Below are 16,836 nucleotides of genomic sequence, written 5' to 3'. Positions count from 1 at the left end.
GCACCCTGCTATTCATTAAGAAATGCTAAATTCAAAATATTGATCGAGGCTTGTGTGGCTACTATCACTTGGAACAGCTGGTCATTGTTTATGAAGGGCATTAAAAAAGTTGTAATTTATCTAAGAATTGTCATGTTGGTTCAATTGGCAACGTCTTGTTATTCTCCCCATCAGAGTGATTTTGTGGTATTGTTGGAGGTGTTGCTTTTTTGTTAAACTTTAAACTTGGATCTATTCTACTAGTTCAGGTAAACTGTAAAGACCCTATTGCACAATGCAAGGAGAAATTCTCCCAATTTCTTTGTCAACATTCTATCCTGCAAGTGAGACCAATTTGGTTATATATTGGATCACTGTCTGCAGAATCATTGCTACGTTTGCTCACTTAGTCACTGAATCTGCTAGAATGTAGTAAATCTCTTTGTAAATATATATATTTTCTTTTCAAAAAGTAATGCATAACTTTTGCACCACAAAGAGTTTTTGTGCAGGAAGAAACCAGCAACCTTGGATTTCCAGAAATTATGTATATTTTTTAGTTTGGCAATTGTTCTTGTCCTGTTGCTGTGGTTACTCCACACTGACTGTGTGTAGCTCTGTATATGGGGTCACTTTCTTTTCAAATTGTAGTGCTGCAAGAATTCAGAAATTAACATAGAACAAAACAGCATTCACCCTGAAAACATAATCACAATTATACTGAGTTACTTATTGTGTTTATTTTTCAACAGATACACAAGGACCTTCGTCCACTATGACTTACCAGAAGAAAAGTTTGTCAACCAAAGGCCATTTTAGAACCATTGCTCCAAAAGTTATTCCATCACAAATAGCAGTATCTGCTTCTTCAATGGTACCTCATTCCACCATGAGTGGCATTTCTTGTGGATCCACTATTACATCAGATATTCAGACAAACACATATCCAACAAAGAATGCAAAGCCCATAATCATGCCAGCTCGGAGCTATGCATTGATGCCTATTGCTGGCAAAGAGGGAACTTACTCACTTGTAGCCCTACCACAGGTTGCTGCAGCCACTCCACAAGTATCTTCAAAGGTCACAAAATCAGTCACAGGCTGTTGTACTAGCCAGGCACCGGTTTCTCAAGCCATCGGTAGAACATCAGTTGTAGCATTTGGGCAGACTGCACCTCCTGTTGCTGCCACAGAAAAATTGAAGTTACCAATTCCACGCTATCAGTCCGTGTGGGCCAAACCAGCTGTGAAGCAGGGAACGTTCTCAAAACTGGCAGTCGTGAAACCAAGTAATCTTCAGTGTCAATCATGTATGCCAGGAGCAACATCAATACAGGTTCAACCATCCACTGTGCCCAGCCATTCAAGCATTCATTCAAATATGGTAGCATCTAAAACTGGATTGTTGCTTGATGTGGACAAAGCAGGGCGTGTGTCTGCTGACATCACAGTTCCTGCAACACTTTCCCAGGATACAAATATAATGCTTCAACATTCTTCCCCATCCAAGTGTGATGTATTGAAAAACAACGAAACAACTGAAGTGGACAGACCCATGCCACAGCCTGGAGAAGCAAAATTCTTTTCTCAGCCCAGCCTGGATTCACTGTCAGTAACATGCAGCGTTTCAACATGGCCTGTTGTCCAAACTGACCGACAATCCCCACTTGTCACTAAATGTACCGGACCGGTTGGTTCAGTGCCACTAATGCAGTTTGGAAATTCGGTTCAGTTTATTGCACCTACTCCGGCACCAAAAGGCAAAGTTCCTATTTTACCATACTCGCGAATGAAAAACACCATTTTTCACAATCCCAAACAAAATCAAACTACTTCTGTTACGTTATCTACCCAATTGAAGGCAGGGATCCCCGCTGCAATGTCAGTTAATAATCAGTCTAAAGCTGCTGAAATGTCTAAGAATATCTGTATGGCTTCTGATTTTCACAGAGACAGTGCTAATAAACCAGATAGTCCATTACCATTTATACCAACCAGCAGTAGCAATGCATGTATATCAAAAAAAGGGATTGTAGATCAACTAAAGAAGCCAAACAGCAATGTACTGAAACACAGATTAGTAAGTAAAAGGAAGATGACAGATAATGTACCCATTTCCAAAGTGAAAAGATTTAAGACCTGTAATCTCTTGAGCAGAATGCAGGAAGATGAAGAAAAGATAAAAGCCAATTTTTCTCCTCAAGACTGTGGAAGTTTCAAAGTGAACATGAAAACCATAACAAATGAAAACTCAGACAAAACAGCAGAAGTGCTGAAGAAATTTTGTAACATTATGCCCAAGCCTGTTGCAGTTACACAGGCTGTAGCTCCATTAGCGTTATCTGGAAGGATGTTTTCAATCCAGAATCTTGCTAGTTTAAAACCAGAGACTGCACTAAGTGATGCAACAATCAGCAAAACAGCTAACTTGGTGCAAGTTGCCAGTACATCTGGCTATTACAGAAACTTACCTGATCAGTTGGTCTTGGATGAACAAGAATATAAATGCCACGTTTGTAATCGAGGCTTTCAGCTTAAACATCACCTTCAGGATCATTTGAATATTCATTCCAAGAGCAGGCCTTACTGCTGTCGTGTTTGCCACAAGGCCTACAGTCATTCAGGCAGCCTGAGCACTCACATGAAAAGGTGCCATAGTGAAGTACAGCGTAAGAAGCTCATGTGCTGTGAGTTTTGTGCAAAGCTCTTTGGACATATTGGAGTCTATCTTTTTCATCTAAAAGAAATTCACAAGGTTTTAATCAGCAATGAGCATTCCAATGATTCACTTCTGCCAAATAAGAGTAATGGAGACAGAAAGGAAGGAATGCTGGGAGCTGCACATCATCTGCCCCTATCAAACAGGTAAAGTAGAAGTATTCTTTTTAACAAATTATACAGCAATACAAATACTTATCCCAGTCACACTTTGTTTACATTATTTTGAGGGATGCAATGTTGGAATTTTTCTGTTGCTCTACGTTACTGTTGCATGCTGGTTCCTGTTGCATTTTGTCCATGTTTGTTTTTATAAAGCATTAGATGTCTGTAACAGAGAAATGACCATTAAGCCCACCTGTCTGCTGGCTCTTTCCCACAGCAAGGGACTGAGATATTTCCACTATCTCAGTCATTTCTTAATGATCTCTGTCTTCCTCTGATTGAAATATTTATGCAATTTTCCACTTAAAGATGTAGTGATTTTTTTGTGTCATTGATTTTCTGTTACAGAATATTATTTGCTCTGGTAATGTTTTGTGCAAATAAATTTCTCCTTGAGCTCTTTCAAGGATTTTTTATTCAGGATTCTTCCTTAGTGGCTGCTGTTGTGATTTCAAAATGACCACCCTTGAGTCTGCTTAGTTCATGCAAGCAAAGCCTTTATTAAACCATGTGCAAGGGAGAAGTTCATCTTGGTTGTTCGAAGAAGTTCTCAGAAATAGAGTTTTTAGGTTACATTTAGAATTCTCAATTCCATGCAGGCATCCATTATCTCAACCTTCAGGCTTGGGTCTGTTAGTTTCCATAGTAACTTGACCATTCTGCAGGGATTCTCATTGTCCCTCTTGTACCAGCAGCAAGAAATCATGGTTAAAATGGCACATAACATAGAAGAAATTGAGTATAAGAACAGCACTAATTTTGAGTGCTTGGTATTAATGTCTTCGTGTTAATCCTAAAATTAACCCCTCATCCCGACTTCAGTATCTCCTTTTGGACACTTGGCGGAATCCTCCCTCGATGCTTTACTCACCAGTAACTCGAAGGATCCAAGTGGAATTCAGTGACATGAAATTCTCTAATTTGCAATTCTCTTACTGCTGTAGTGAAGCCCCAGTGGTGAGGCTTGGCTGAAAACCATCATTTTATTGGATAGCAAAAACTTTATAAATCTTCCCAGTTTTTACATTTATGTGAGGGGGAGTTCAGTTGTTTAAGAAATAGATCATGAGTTTAATTAAACAGCAAGACCATCTGCAGTGCCTGAGATACCATTAGTCCCTGGTGCAGCAAATTTAGAGAATGGCAACAGGATTATAATAACCACAATAGCGGTGCCACCATTCCAACCAGTTGTACTGTATTCTTACTATCTTGGCTTTTGATTACTAGCCAAGTCCTCCAATACTTTAGCAACACCTTTGGTCAAGTTCACCCTAGCCCTGATGATGTTTGACAGCTTTGTTCAGTAAACCTCTTGGGGGGGTGGCTTATATCGTTTCCACCACAAGCCCCATCATTCTTGCCAGAGCATTATCAACATTCCACTATGGGCTGGATATGGAACCTGTGAAGAGCCCTGCCTGCAATTTGAGAGACCTCCATCATTTAGGGGTTGGTGATCTGTTAGCAGAAAGTTTGATTGATGCATAAGTACATACTAACTAGGATTAGGCAATTCAATCCCTTAAATTTTCTGCATTTAGTATGATCATGGCTGATTTCATCTCACTCTCAACAGCACTTTCCTACCCACTCTCTAAAACCCCTTCAACCTATTACTAATTAAAAATATGTTATCTCCTTAAATTTTCTCAATGCGCCAGCATCCACCACACTCTGGGATAGTGACTTCAATACACTCACAACTCTTTCAGAGAATTATTCTTTCTCATCTCTGTTTAAATCTGCTACCCCTTATCCTAAAACTATGACCTCTTGTTCTTGAGAATGCATTGTTACACTCCAGTCCTCCATAATGGGGCCTTGTCTTATTCATAAAATGCACCAATACATAGGGGAGGTTTGGACCATCTGAGAGACTGTCTTTCAAAAGATCTGACCGATAGCAGGATGGCAGAATTGTTTCTGGTGGCTTTCAGGGTACTTCAGGGGCAGATGATGTAATGTAATGGTTCAATACAACATTCTTCCATTCTTCTCAAAAGGAGAATACTGAATCTGAATGCATTGTAGATCCTATATGACAGCCCAACCTTCTCCATTCCCAGGAATTCAAATTTATATTCCCCTTGCTAGAACCCGAACTGGGCATCAGTGTGCAAGTTAATGCTAAGCAAGTGCGTTATTGATTATGCCTTCTATCATTTTACTGATAATTGAGAGTAGACTCATGGATTGGTAATTGACCACATTGGATATGTCTTGCTTTTATGTTTACTGAACATACTAGTCAATTTTCCACATTGTCAGGAAGATACCAGTGTTATAGCTGTACTGCAACAGCGTGGCTAAGGGTGTGGAAGTTTCTGGAGCACAAGTCTTAAGAGCTATTGCCTGAATGTTGTCAGGGCTTATAGCCTTTACAATATCCAGTGCCAAGAGCCATTTTTCAATATCACGTGAAGTGAATTGAATTGGCAGAAAACTGGTATCTGTGGAGCTGAACACTTGTGGGCAAGGCTGAAGTGGAAAATCTGCTGGACATTTCAGGCTGAGCATTGTTGCAGATACCTCAGCCATAGCCTTTGCATTGGTGTGCTGGGTTCCCCATGGAGCAGAGAAGATTAAGAGGTGACCTTATTGAGTTTTTCAAAATTATGAACAATTTTTACAGAATTGAGAACATTTTGTTTCCACTAGTTGGTATGTCATTAACTGAGTTGCAACTTTAAGACTATCAGTAAGAAAGCTAAAAGTGAGATAAGAAGAAGCCTTTTACTCAGAGAATGGTTAGGCTTTGGAATGTGTTGCCTGGCAAAGTAGTAGAGGCAGATTCCATCGGAGGTTTGAAAAGAGAGCTGGGTATATATTTGAAAGTGATTAATTTAGAGGGCTACGGAATAGGGCAGGAGAATGGGACTAGCTGGGTATTTCTTTCAGGAGCAGATACAGACATGATGGGTGTAATTGTCTCCTCCTATACTGAAAAATTTTGTTGAAGATGTTTTAACAGGGCATTTGGATAAGTTATGGGTTTTCAGGCAGAGCCAACATGGCTTTAACAAAGGGAGATCATGTTTAACTAGTTTATTGAACTTCTTCAAAGAAGAATAGGAAGGGTTTAGAGGGATATGGGCCAAATTCTGGCAAATGGGACTAGATGAGTTAGGATATCTCACTGGAATGAGTGAGTTGGACTGAAAGGTCTGTTTTCATGCTGCACAACCCTCCAACTCTATGATTAAGTAACATGCTGTAAGTAAAGGGGAATCAGTGGATGTATTGTACTTATGTTTCCAGAAAGCATTGATGAGGTGTCATATGAAAAATGATTGCAGAAAATAAAGGTTCATAGTTTGGAGATGACATTGGCCTGCATAGAAGCTTTTTTGGCTTAGGAAGTAGAGAACAGGAATAAATGGGTCTTTTTCAGACTGGCAAGATGTCATGAATACCATGAACCACAGAGGCCCGTGGTGATGCCTCAACTGTTTGCAATTTATGTAATGATATGGATGGAGGGACTGAAGCTTTGCTTGCTACATTTGCTGATTTCACAAAGATGGGTAGGAAGGTCAGTTTGAAGAGAACATAAGGAGCCTACTAGGGGATACAGACAAGTTATATGTGTAGGCAAAGATCTGACAAATCCCTAAAAAGGGAAGCATGAGGTTATCCATTTTGGCAGAAAGAATAAAAAGAAACAAATTATCTACAGTGAAAGGATGCAGAGCTCTGAAATGCAGATAGATCTGGGTGTCCTAGTGCATGGATCACCGAAAGTTAGTATGTAGGTACAGCACGTAATTAGGAAAGCTAATAGAATGTTGTATTTTGTTATGAGGAACATAAGGATAGGAGTTGGCCATTCAACCCTTCAAGCCTGTTCCTCCATTCAGTGAGATCGTGGCTGATCTGTGGCCTTCCTCTATATACTTGCCTTTGCCCCATATCTCTTAATACATTTGATTAACAAAAATAAATCAATTTCAGATTTAGCATCAGTTGCCTTTTGAGGAAGAGAGTTCCAAACATCCACAATATTAGAGTGTAGCATTTCTTCTGAACAGTCTGGCCCTAATTTTTAGATTATACGCCTTGGTTCTAGAATCTCCAACCAATTGGGAATTGAAAGCAAGAGCAGGGAGCTTATGCTTTACTTATACAGGGCATTAGTGAGATTGCATCTAAAATACTGCGTCGTTGGCGATCACTTGCTGACGAGTATGATTGTCCGCCTTGGACATTTCAGTGCCGAATACAATACCTGTCATTGTGCCCACAGAAGGGTGTGATGCATTGGGAGCAGTTCAGTGGAGGTTTGCGAAGCTAATGCTGCTGAGGTGTTCTAGCAATTTCTGTTTTCGTTTCAGATTTCCAACATTCACAGTTCTTTCATTTTTTGTTACTGGAATTGCAGATTGTTTTGTGAGGAAAGCTTGAGCAGGCTAGACTTGAATTCAGTAGAGTTTAGAAGAGTCAGACGTGACTTAATTGAAACATATAAAATCCTGAGGAGACTTGACTGTGTGGATGCTGAAAGGATGTTTACACTTGTGGGAGAATCTAGATGTAAGGCTCATTGTTTTCAAAACAAGGTATCCATTTAAGACTGGCGATGAGTAGCAAAAAAATTACGAATGTTGAGAAGCTTTGGAATTCCCTTCCTCAAAAAGCAGCAATGCAGAATCTTCAAATATTTTTTAAAGCAGGGCTAGAAAGATACTTGACTATCAAGGGAAAGATTATTATATGTGTGCAGGCATGTAGGGTTGAGGTTAAGCTCAGATCTGCCTTGATTTTATTGAATGGTGGAGCAGACTCAAAAAGCTGAATGGCCTACACTGTTCATATGTTCAAAGTTTATCCCATTTAGCATAAAGCTGAAGATATATCAACTACCCCTGTTGATTGTCTTGTTAATTGACAAACTATTGTCTCCATGAGCACTACTTCCTTAGCAACCTGAGCAGAGTATCCTTCCTGAAGAAGGGCTCATGCCCAAAACGTCGACTCTCCTGCTCCTTGGATGCTGCCTGACCTGCTGCTCTTTTCCAGCAACAAATTTTCAGCAGAGTATCCATCTTAGAGTTTCTTGTTTCACTATTTTTCCATTCCTTTTTACTACTGCCCAACTGGTCTTGGAAAGCCCATTCTCATATTGCTTAGCCCCATCTGTAAGCAATTCTTCTACTTTTCCATCTATTGGAAAGTAATTGCAGCTGTTTTATCTTATATAGTGGCCTGCTTCTTGGTTTCTTTTCTGTCTCCCTGTGGCCTTTGGCAACTTTGAGCAGTTCTGAACATTGCAGTGTTCCTCTGTTAATACTTGTGCTTCTGTACACTTCAATACACAATCTCACCTCTGTTCTGACACAAAGTTGCAACACACAAAACAACAGTCTTGTTTGCATTGTCATTATTTGGAGATGCCGGTGTTGGACTGGGGTGTACAAAGTTAAAAATCACACAACACCAGGTTATAATCCAACAGGTTTAATTGGAAGCACTAGCTTTCGGAACGCCGCTCCTTCATCAAGTGGTTGCGGAGTACATAGCTGTAAGACACAGAATTTATAGCAAAAGTTTACAGTGTGATGTAACTGAAATTATACATTGAAAAATACCTTGATTGTTTGTTGAGTCTTTCATCTGTTTGAATACCATGATAATTTCACTTCTTTCATATGGAAATCACAAAACTTTTTAAAAAAAAGTTACATTCTTAGGTTAACTGTACCAATTGGTGTCTGCCAGATAATATGTTGAAGGTGTTAGCCCCCTGTGTTCCCTGTCTGTGCCATAATGTTTAGACTGATTCTAATCTAAAAAGTGAGTCAACAGAGTCTTATGTGGATTCATGCAGTTTCTGAGCAAAGTACAAAGTAACTCTGCAAGTACAAATTCACCCCACAAACATATATGTATGCATGTGTATGTGTGTGTGTGTGTGTGTGTGTGTGTGTATGTGTGTGAAAAAAATCAAGGATATTTGCAGAGTAAAATTATAGTCCACTTCAGTTTTAACCGTATAGTTAATCCCTTGCCCCTATTGGCCAAGTGGAGAAAATAGGCTATTTCTTTTAACTTTATCAAAATCATCTGAACTTATAAAAACATACAGTAATTCCTCTTGGGCCTCTGCTAGCGTGGAAGTGGTCTTAGTTGAAGTCTCTCCTAATTGCTTTCCATTACTAGTGTAAGGTTTGTCAACCTCCATTTTATATCTTTGACCTTTGTGCTGAGTACATGTTAGAATTTCCTGATTATATGGCCGACATACCTCATTTTTGACTATAGCCCATCCAGATTAGAAAAGCCCAAATTTTACTCCTGCTGTATGATGAATGGGTTGAATAAAGGCACTGTACTACAGTTAGGCCTCAGTATTTCTAGATTGGTAAAGGAAAATCTGCCAGCTTTCTTGCTTCTGATCACTATCTGCCATGTTTGCTTGTAACATCATTGGTCTCAACTTAGGTTCCTCCTCAGTTGAATAGCCTGCCAATGTTCAGCTGAGGAGTACAGCTGTTTGGATGAAGTACTTCAGGGGCAGCCACTGAGAGAGAGGAAATCCAGAACAGGAGAAAAAGTGATCATTTAGACTCTTGTTATCATGCCAGAATAAATTGTCAAATCAATACCTTTAATCATGGTATTATAAGTATTTTCTTGTTTAGGTTAACTATTGCACTCCTCTTCAATAGTGGACCTGCTTGAACCACTGCTTCTGCTTCTGCTGCTTCAGAGGTAGGGATGACAAGAGCCCTTTGCAAACACAACATTTCACCATTATGCCATGGTATTGTGTACTATGTTATGGATAAACTGAATGTGGTTCTGTCATTTCAAATATTGTCCTCATTTTGCGCAGACCTCTTTTACATGCATCATGCATCTTTTCTCAGTTTCGCCAGGATTGGAAATAAATAATGCAATGAAATGCTGTAATGCATTTAAAAGTTGATTTGATGTTGAGATTCAGTGATACATTGCAACAGTTGAGATCAAAATACTGTTGTGTCTCAGAAGTTCTACTCACTAGGAAATTCTTACTCACAAAACAAGCCATGCTCCAGTACAAAGTTGTCTGTATAATGTACTTGCATCTGTCTGCTCATCAGCCCTCACTTCTACTATCCCTGGGTGGTTTGAAGTTTTATTTGGATTTGAATGAACAATTAGAAGAATGTAACAACATGTGAAAACAATTAATAAGTGTGAAGGCCACATGTCAAGAGATGGGCAAATATTGAAGACCAGCATATTTTAGTGATGACGTTTTTCCTCTATGACCTGTTCCTTGATGTTTTAGAAAAACACATTGGTGAGTGCTACAGTCCTGCTTCATCAATTCCTGCTATGTTATATTATATTATATTATTAGACTTACAGTGTGGAAACAGGCCCTTTGGCCCAACAAGTCCACACCGACCCGCCGAAGCGCAACCCACCCATACCCCTACATTTACCCCTTACCTAACACTATGGGCAATTTAGCTTGGCCAATTCACCTGACCCGCACATCTTTGTGACTGTGGGAGGAAACCGGAGCACCCGGAGGAAACCCACGCAGACACGGGGAGAACGTGCAAACTCCACACAGTCAGTCGCCTGAGTCGGGAATTGAACCCGGGTCTACAGGCGCTGTGAGGCAGCAGTGCTAACCACTGTGCCACCGTGTTGTATGTAGATCACACAGATTTGTCTTCACCGCCAACATTATTAGCAACTGCAGTGTTTGCCCCTCTGCCCACTGTCTTGAGATGATGAATACTTCGCACAATACAGTCCCACCGTTGCCCCTTGGCCACTGAAACCTAAATAGGATGACAGTTATTTTTCATTCTTGTATTTGAGCCATTACATTTGGAGCTGTTAGATAGCTGGGAGCAGTACAACCGGTCTGATTCTGTCCTTACGCATGTACATAACCTGCAGTAGTCAGCAGAGGTACTTGTTTCTCTTTTTTTCTATTTTTTCCTCAATTAATAGGCAGTTAGGCAAATTATAATAGTCAAATCCTTTTCAACTGAAAGTAGTCTCCGCAAAGTCGAGAGCAAACCCAAGATCAGCTGAAGCAGCAGGTCAAAGCATTATGTAAATTATGTTTCCGATTGGACTTGATAACTTTGCTTTATCATATACAGGTCATTTTGTCAATGCGAATTGGCTGTAATGCAATTGACATATTCGGGCCCTGTTTCTACAGCATAAACTTTTAAAACATGTGTTGGCTGTAACGCGATTCCAACACTAAAACTTTAAACACTGTTTCTAAAGTGCAATTTTTCTACAATGTGCGGTTGCACAAAAATGCAACCATGGCGTTATGGAAGAGCTGACTGTACTGTATGTACTTTGAAGGTCCTTTCTTCTTTGGCAAGAGCCTTATTTAGTGGATATTTGTTAAACTGCTGGGCTATTCATTGCAAGCTTCCAGCGTTTCCAGATATAAAATGATTATTTGAAACATGAAGCACCCTCACATTTTTGTCTAATGTACAAAAGAGCAAAAACTGAAAGAACTGCAGATGCTAGAAATCAGAAGCAAAAACAGAAATTGTGGGAAAGCTCAAAAAGTCTGGCAGCATCTGTGGAGAGAAATCAGAGTTAGTGTTTTGGGTCGAGTGACCCTTCTTCAGAACGGATGGGAGCTACAAAAAAGTTGTTTTTCATACAGAAGTTAGGCTGGGGAGACGGAGGTGCTATTCCTCCAACTTGTGCTGAGCTTCGCTGGAGCACTGCAGCAACCCTGAGACAGAGATGTTGGCCAGGATAGTCTGTTGAAGTGGCTGGCAATTGGAAGCTGAGGGTCATTTCTACGGGCAGAACGAAGGTGTTCTGAACAAGCAGTCACCCAGTCTTAGCTTTGTTTCTCCAGTGTAGAGGGGACCACATTGTGAGCAGTGAATAAGTCGACTAGATTGAATGAAGTTTAAGTTAAGCTCTGCTTCACTTGGAAGGTGTGTTTCAGCCTTTGGATAGTGAGGAGGAAGGATGCAAATGGACAGGTAAATGCACCTTCTGCAGTTTCAGGGGAAGGAGCCATGGCGCCTTGGGAGTGAAGGACGAGTGGACCAGGTTGTCTCTGAGGGAACATTCCTTGCAGAAGGTTGACCAGGGAGGGAAGGGGAATATGTGTCTGGTGGTGGCATCCCGTTGGCAGTGGCGGAAATGGTGGCTAATGATCCTGTGGTTGTGGGTGCTGGTGGGATGGTTGGTAAGGACAAGGGGGGGTGGGGAGACCCTATCACTGTTGTGGGAGGGAAAGAGGGGGTGAGGGTTGACACGTGGGCGATGGTTGGGACCCAGCTGAGAACCCTGTTAAATATGGTGATGGGGAATCCTTGGTTGAGGGAGAAAGTAGACATTTTGGACTTCTCAAAATTGGCATCATGACAAAAGATGTGACAGAGATGGATGAACTAGGAGAATGGAATAGTCTTTATAGGACGTGAGGATGTGTAGTTCAGATAACTTTGGGAGCCAGTGGGTTTATAGTGAATATTGGTGGCCAGTTCATCGACGGAAACAGATGTCGAGGAAGGGAAGGGAGGAGTCAGTGATTGACCTGATGAAGGTGAGAGTGAGGTGGACTGGAAGCAAAATCAGCCAAAAAAAAAACGTTAACATCCACACCAAGTTGTAGATCTCTTGTCCAAGACATCCCAAACTGGAGAACATGCATTTGCTAAGGTGCCATCCATTTTGAGCATCTCCAACCGGCAAGTGGAAGCGAAGTGCAAATAGCAGAAGGTGAGTGTGATGACCTAAGCAACTCGTCACCATTTACCATGTGTTGCAGTGTATGTGGATTGAGTGTTGGACTACTAAGTAAGCTCAGAACTCGCAACTCAGGAGTGGCAAAATGTCATTCTTGATCCCAATGAACTGCCTCAGACAAACAAGAAATCCAATGGAACTCAGTAATTTCTTTACCCCAAAGAGCTTTGTGAATGTGGAACTTGCAACTTCGGAAAAGTTGTTGAAACAATACATCTTGATTTAAATGAAGACTGAATGAGCATTTGAGAGAGAGAAGGGAGTAGAGATTTACATGGATAGACTTAGATGAGGAAAGACCGCAGAAGACTTGACTGAAGCAAAACATGGATGTGGATTGTTTGGATTGAATGGCTTGTTTCTGTGCTGTAAGTTCTATGTAATTTTGTGTACTCCAAACATTATTTGCTACTTGTCAAACCTAACTTTGATTCAATTTCACAATTTATCATGGTGGGATTTGTATTTGTTCTGGGTTGCCAGTCTGGTGCCATGATCCCTAAGTTACTATTCTGTTTCAGTTTAATTTGAGACTTAAAGCACGATTAATCTTGTCAGACACTTCTGATAATGTATTTGGCAAGTGCTTTGCATAGTGAGTCACACAGACCAGGAAAGTCCAAGGTGTTCAGTCTGTGACGAATGACCTAATCCTGACCCAACAACCCACTCATGGAAAGTGTGCATGTGACGGGTAATTTCAATCACAACAGTAAATGGACAACATTACTGGAATTTATATGTACATTGTCAAACATTGATCATCTAATAATGTAATGTGTCGGATGTAATCATGTCTTAGGGTGTGGGTGCCTGGTTTAGGTTACCACCTCTCCGCTATCTGTCCTGCCCAACCTGTCAATGAGATCTTGACCAGAGGTTGAACATCTCCTTTTGAGGTGGAAGGGAAATATGAAGATGAGTTGTGAATAATCCTGGGTTTTACACTGAGAAACTTTATACCTTTTCAAAGAATACAACTCTTCAATTATTACTGGAAATGAATGGGCTTAAAAAAAATTCTGCAGAATATGTTTAATCACTTTTACCTGGGTTCTTCCCCCTGGAAATTTTCCTCAAGTGATTGTTTTGCATAAAAATTTCAGGCCATTGGGTTGTCGCTAAATGGGATGGGTTTCTTTAATGGACCTTCCAGAGTTGTAGCACTTGAGAGAATTTAAAAAAGAATTTGATCCCTGCCTGCCCAGCTGTGCCCCAGATTTCCTGCAACTGCCTGTTTCTGATGCTAAGGGTACTTGTGCTGTAGTAGTGTTCACACCTCTTGGCCAGGTTGTTCAGGTTCAAGTCCCACCTGCTCCAATGGTGTGCAATAATATCTCTGTCCAGATTGATTTTCAAAAAAAATGCCCCGTTCCTGATGTTGAGTCTATAGTGAGTGCTGTTAGGGTATTTTGCCATGGACTGTCACAGGACGCTACCCTGAATTGAACTCTCATTTTCCAAGCGCGATCACTGGATACTTGGTGTAGGGAATGTGTTGTTATCTATCCTTACTGTAGATGGAGATTATTGGTGTTACTAATTTCTGGAGAAGATAGATGGCTGAAATGTTAGTTTTGTCAGTTATTTCAACCAAATAAGTAAACCTTTTCAAATATCCTTTGCTTAAAATGTTTACATAGTACAAATATTTTTGATTCAAAAAGTTAATTGAGTTAATCCAAATCATTATAAGTATTATTCATTATTGTGAACGGAATTTTTGGTTGACTTTTCATTCATTGTAACTGTTTTAATAATGTAAAAGAGGAAGGAGTTTATAGTCATTTGTTCATATTGTTTTATACCCCATGACAGGAGAGGGGTACAGAAGAGGATTGTATCTTGAGTTCTCCTACTTAGAAATGTGTCTGTTATACCTTCCACATGAAGCCAGTTGTTTGTTATGTGGAAAATGGTGGACACAAGCCTGAGGGTCAACTTTGATATTCTAGAATGACATTGGTTTTGTTTCACTCCCATTTGTCGGTATTTTATGGAATAGAGGGGCTGGGAAGAAATGATGAACGTTTGATTATTTATTGGTTTGGAACTTGAGTATAACTGAAAAAAAGATGCATTTTGCCAAAGGTTTTCATGTTCACTCATCAGGACAATTCGTTAGAATACAAAATCAAGTGAAGAAAACAACATTTATATTGTACGAAAGATAAGCGTTGATTGATCGGCAAATTGACTTTGCTTAGTAAATACCCGAGTTAATGATTGACACTTAGCCGGCAGGCTTTGTTTAAATTTTAACCCAGGTAGGTTGACTCTAATCTGTTATGGCATTGCCCCAAGTAATGAACCAATGAATGGTTGTCATCTATTTTGTTGATTTGAAATAGGTCCACTGAATGTACATGTTCTTTCCGTCCAGAAAGAACAGGACCATGTGAATTGATGTACAGGTTGTTCTGTTATAACGCGCATTTTGCCAATGCAAATTCACTGTAACACAATTGATTAATTGGGGCTGCTGTTTCTACAGCATGAACTTCTTAAATGTATGTTGGCTGGAATGTGATTATAGCACCAACACGTTAAGTGCGGTCTCTAAAATGCAATTTTTCTATAACGTGGAGTCACACAAGAATGTGCAACCATTGCGTTACAGAAGAACTGACTATGTAGCTTCCAATATGCGCAGTTCTACCATACTGCAAACCTGACTGAACATCCTAATTTTGTTTCCAGTCTTAATTCTTTGCACACTAGAACTACCCAGAAAATACTGACCAATTGCAGCATCTCATATAATGTTAGACACTGTGTTATGAGTTGTGCCGGCATAGGCTGATGGGGTACAGGTAATTCTTCTATAACAGAATGGTTGCATTCTTGTGCAGCTATGCATTATAGAAAAATCATGCTTTAGAAACAGTGTTTAAAGTGTTGGTGATGTAATCGCATTACAGCCAACGCATTTTAAAAGTTTGTGCTTTAGAAACAGCGTCCCCAATTCATCAATTGTGTTACAGCAAATTTGTGTTAACAAAACACGTGTCATAGCAGAATGACCTGTACAGTCATTATCTTGCTTGTCTGAACAGCTGAAGGGATAGTGTTTGCTATGAACCTCCAGTCTTTGGGATTCACGGCCTATGTGCCTGGCATCACACTGAAATTCATTTGCTACGTTTCTCATTTGTGTGATAGGCGCAATGTCTTTTTGGCTTGATGGCGTCTTGTTAGTGGCAAACTACTCTCGTGTTGCTACTGTATGGTAGCAGTATGAAACAGCTGGCTTGAAGTGTGACTGCACTTGCAGGTACTGGAAGCCACATGGCTGTCTGCAGACCGAAAGATAAAATGTATATGCACCTGTTTCAACTCATGCAAAATAAGGCTGAAATGCCCTGACCAGTCAGAAATTTTGGATTAGTGGTGCTGGAAGAGCACAGCAGTTCAGGCAGCATCCGAGGAGCAGTAAAATCGACGTTTCGGGCAAAAGCCCTTCAGGAATAAAGGCAGACAGCTGAAGCGTGGAGAGATAAGCTAGAGGAGGGTGGGGGTGGGGAGAAAGTAGCATAGAGTACAATAGGTGAGTGGGGGAGGGGATGAAGGTGATAGGTCGGGGGTGGGGGGAGGGTGGAGTGGATTGATGGAAAAGAAGATAGGCAGGTAGGACAAGTCTTGGGGACAGTGCTGAGCTGGAAGTTTGGAACTATGGTGAGGTGGGTGAAGGGGAAATGAGGAAACTGTTGAAGTCCACATTGATGCCCTGGGGTTGAAGTGTTCCGAGGCGTTCTTCCTCCAGGCGTCTGGTGGTGAGGGAGCGATGGTGAAGGAGGCCCAGGACCTCCATGTCCTCGGCAGAGTGGGAAGGGGAGTTGAAATGTTGGGCCACAGGGTGTGGTGTGGTTGATTGGTGCGGGTGTCCCAGAGATGTTCCCTAAAGCGCTCTGCTAGGAGGCGTCCAGTCTCTTCAGTGTAGAGGAGACCGCATTGGGAGCAAAGGATACAATAAATGATATTAGTGGATGTGCCTCTTTTATACGCCGTTTGTCAACTAGTCAGCACTTGTTCTCTCATGCAGTGTAAATGTTGACTTTCCTCAAAAAGTGGTATTCTTGTGACTTGATGAGTGCAAAATTAAAAACTTTGACATTTTTTTCAGAAATACTAAGTAAGTTTGTGAAGCAAAGTACTAAAACTTTTTTTTCTTCAGTAGATATTTCTGATATGATTGTAAATCTTAGTTTGGTGTTTAATGAGTTGTCT

At 40.6% G+C, this 16,836-nt stretch overlaps 1 protein-coding gene across 5 annotated transcripts in view; it reads left to right on the top strand.

The window, feature by feature from the left end:
- Positions 1 to 16,836, top strand: part of znf438 (zinc finger protein 438) — a 237,007-nt gene that overhangs the window by 195,482 nt on the left and 24,689 nt on the right. For all 5 annotated transcript variants that reach the window (XM_060825596.1, XM_060825598.1, XM_060825597.1 and 2 more), the window contains one exon: positions 732 to 2,844. In XM_060825596.1, the coding sequence (XP_060681579.1) occupies positions 732 to 2,844 (2,113 nt within the window). The remainder of the gene's footprint in view (positions 1 to 731; positions 2,845 to 16,836) is intronic.

This window comes from Hemiscyllium ocellatum, chromosome 5 (genome assembly GCF_020745735.1).
Source record: "Hemiscyllium ocellatum isolate sHemOce1 chromosome 5, sHemOce1.pat.X.cur, whole genome shotgun sequence".
Classification (NCBI taxonomy): Eukaryota; Metazoa; Chordata; class Chondrichthyes; order Orectolobiformes; family Hemiscylliidae; genus Hemiscyllium; species Hemiscyllium ocellatum.
This window is presented reverse-complemented; position numbering and strand designations above follow the sequence as displayed.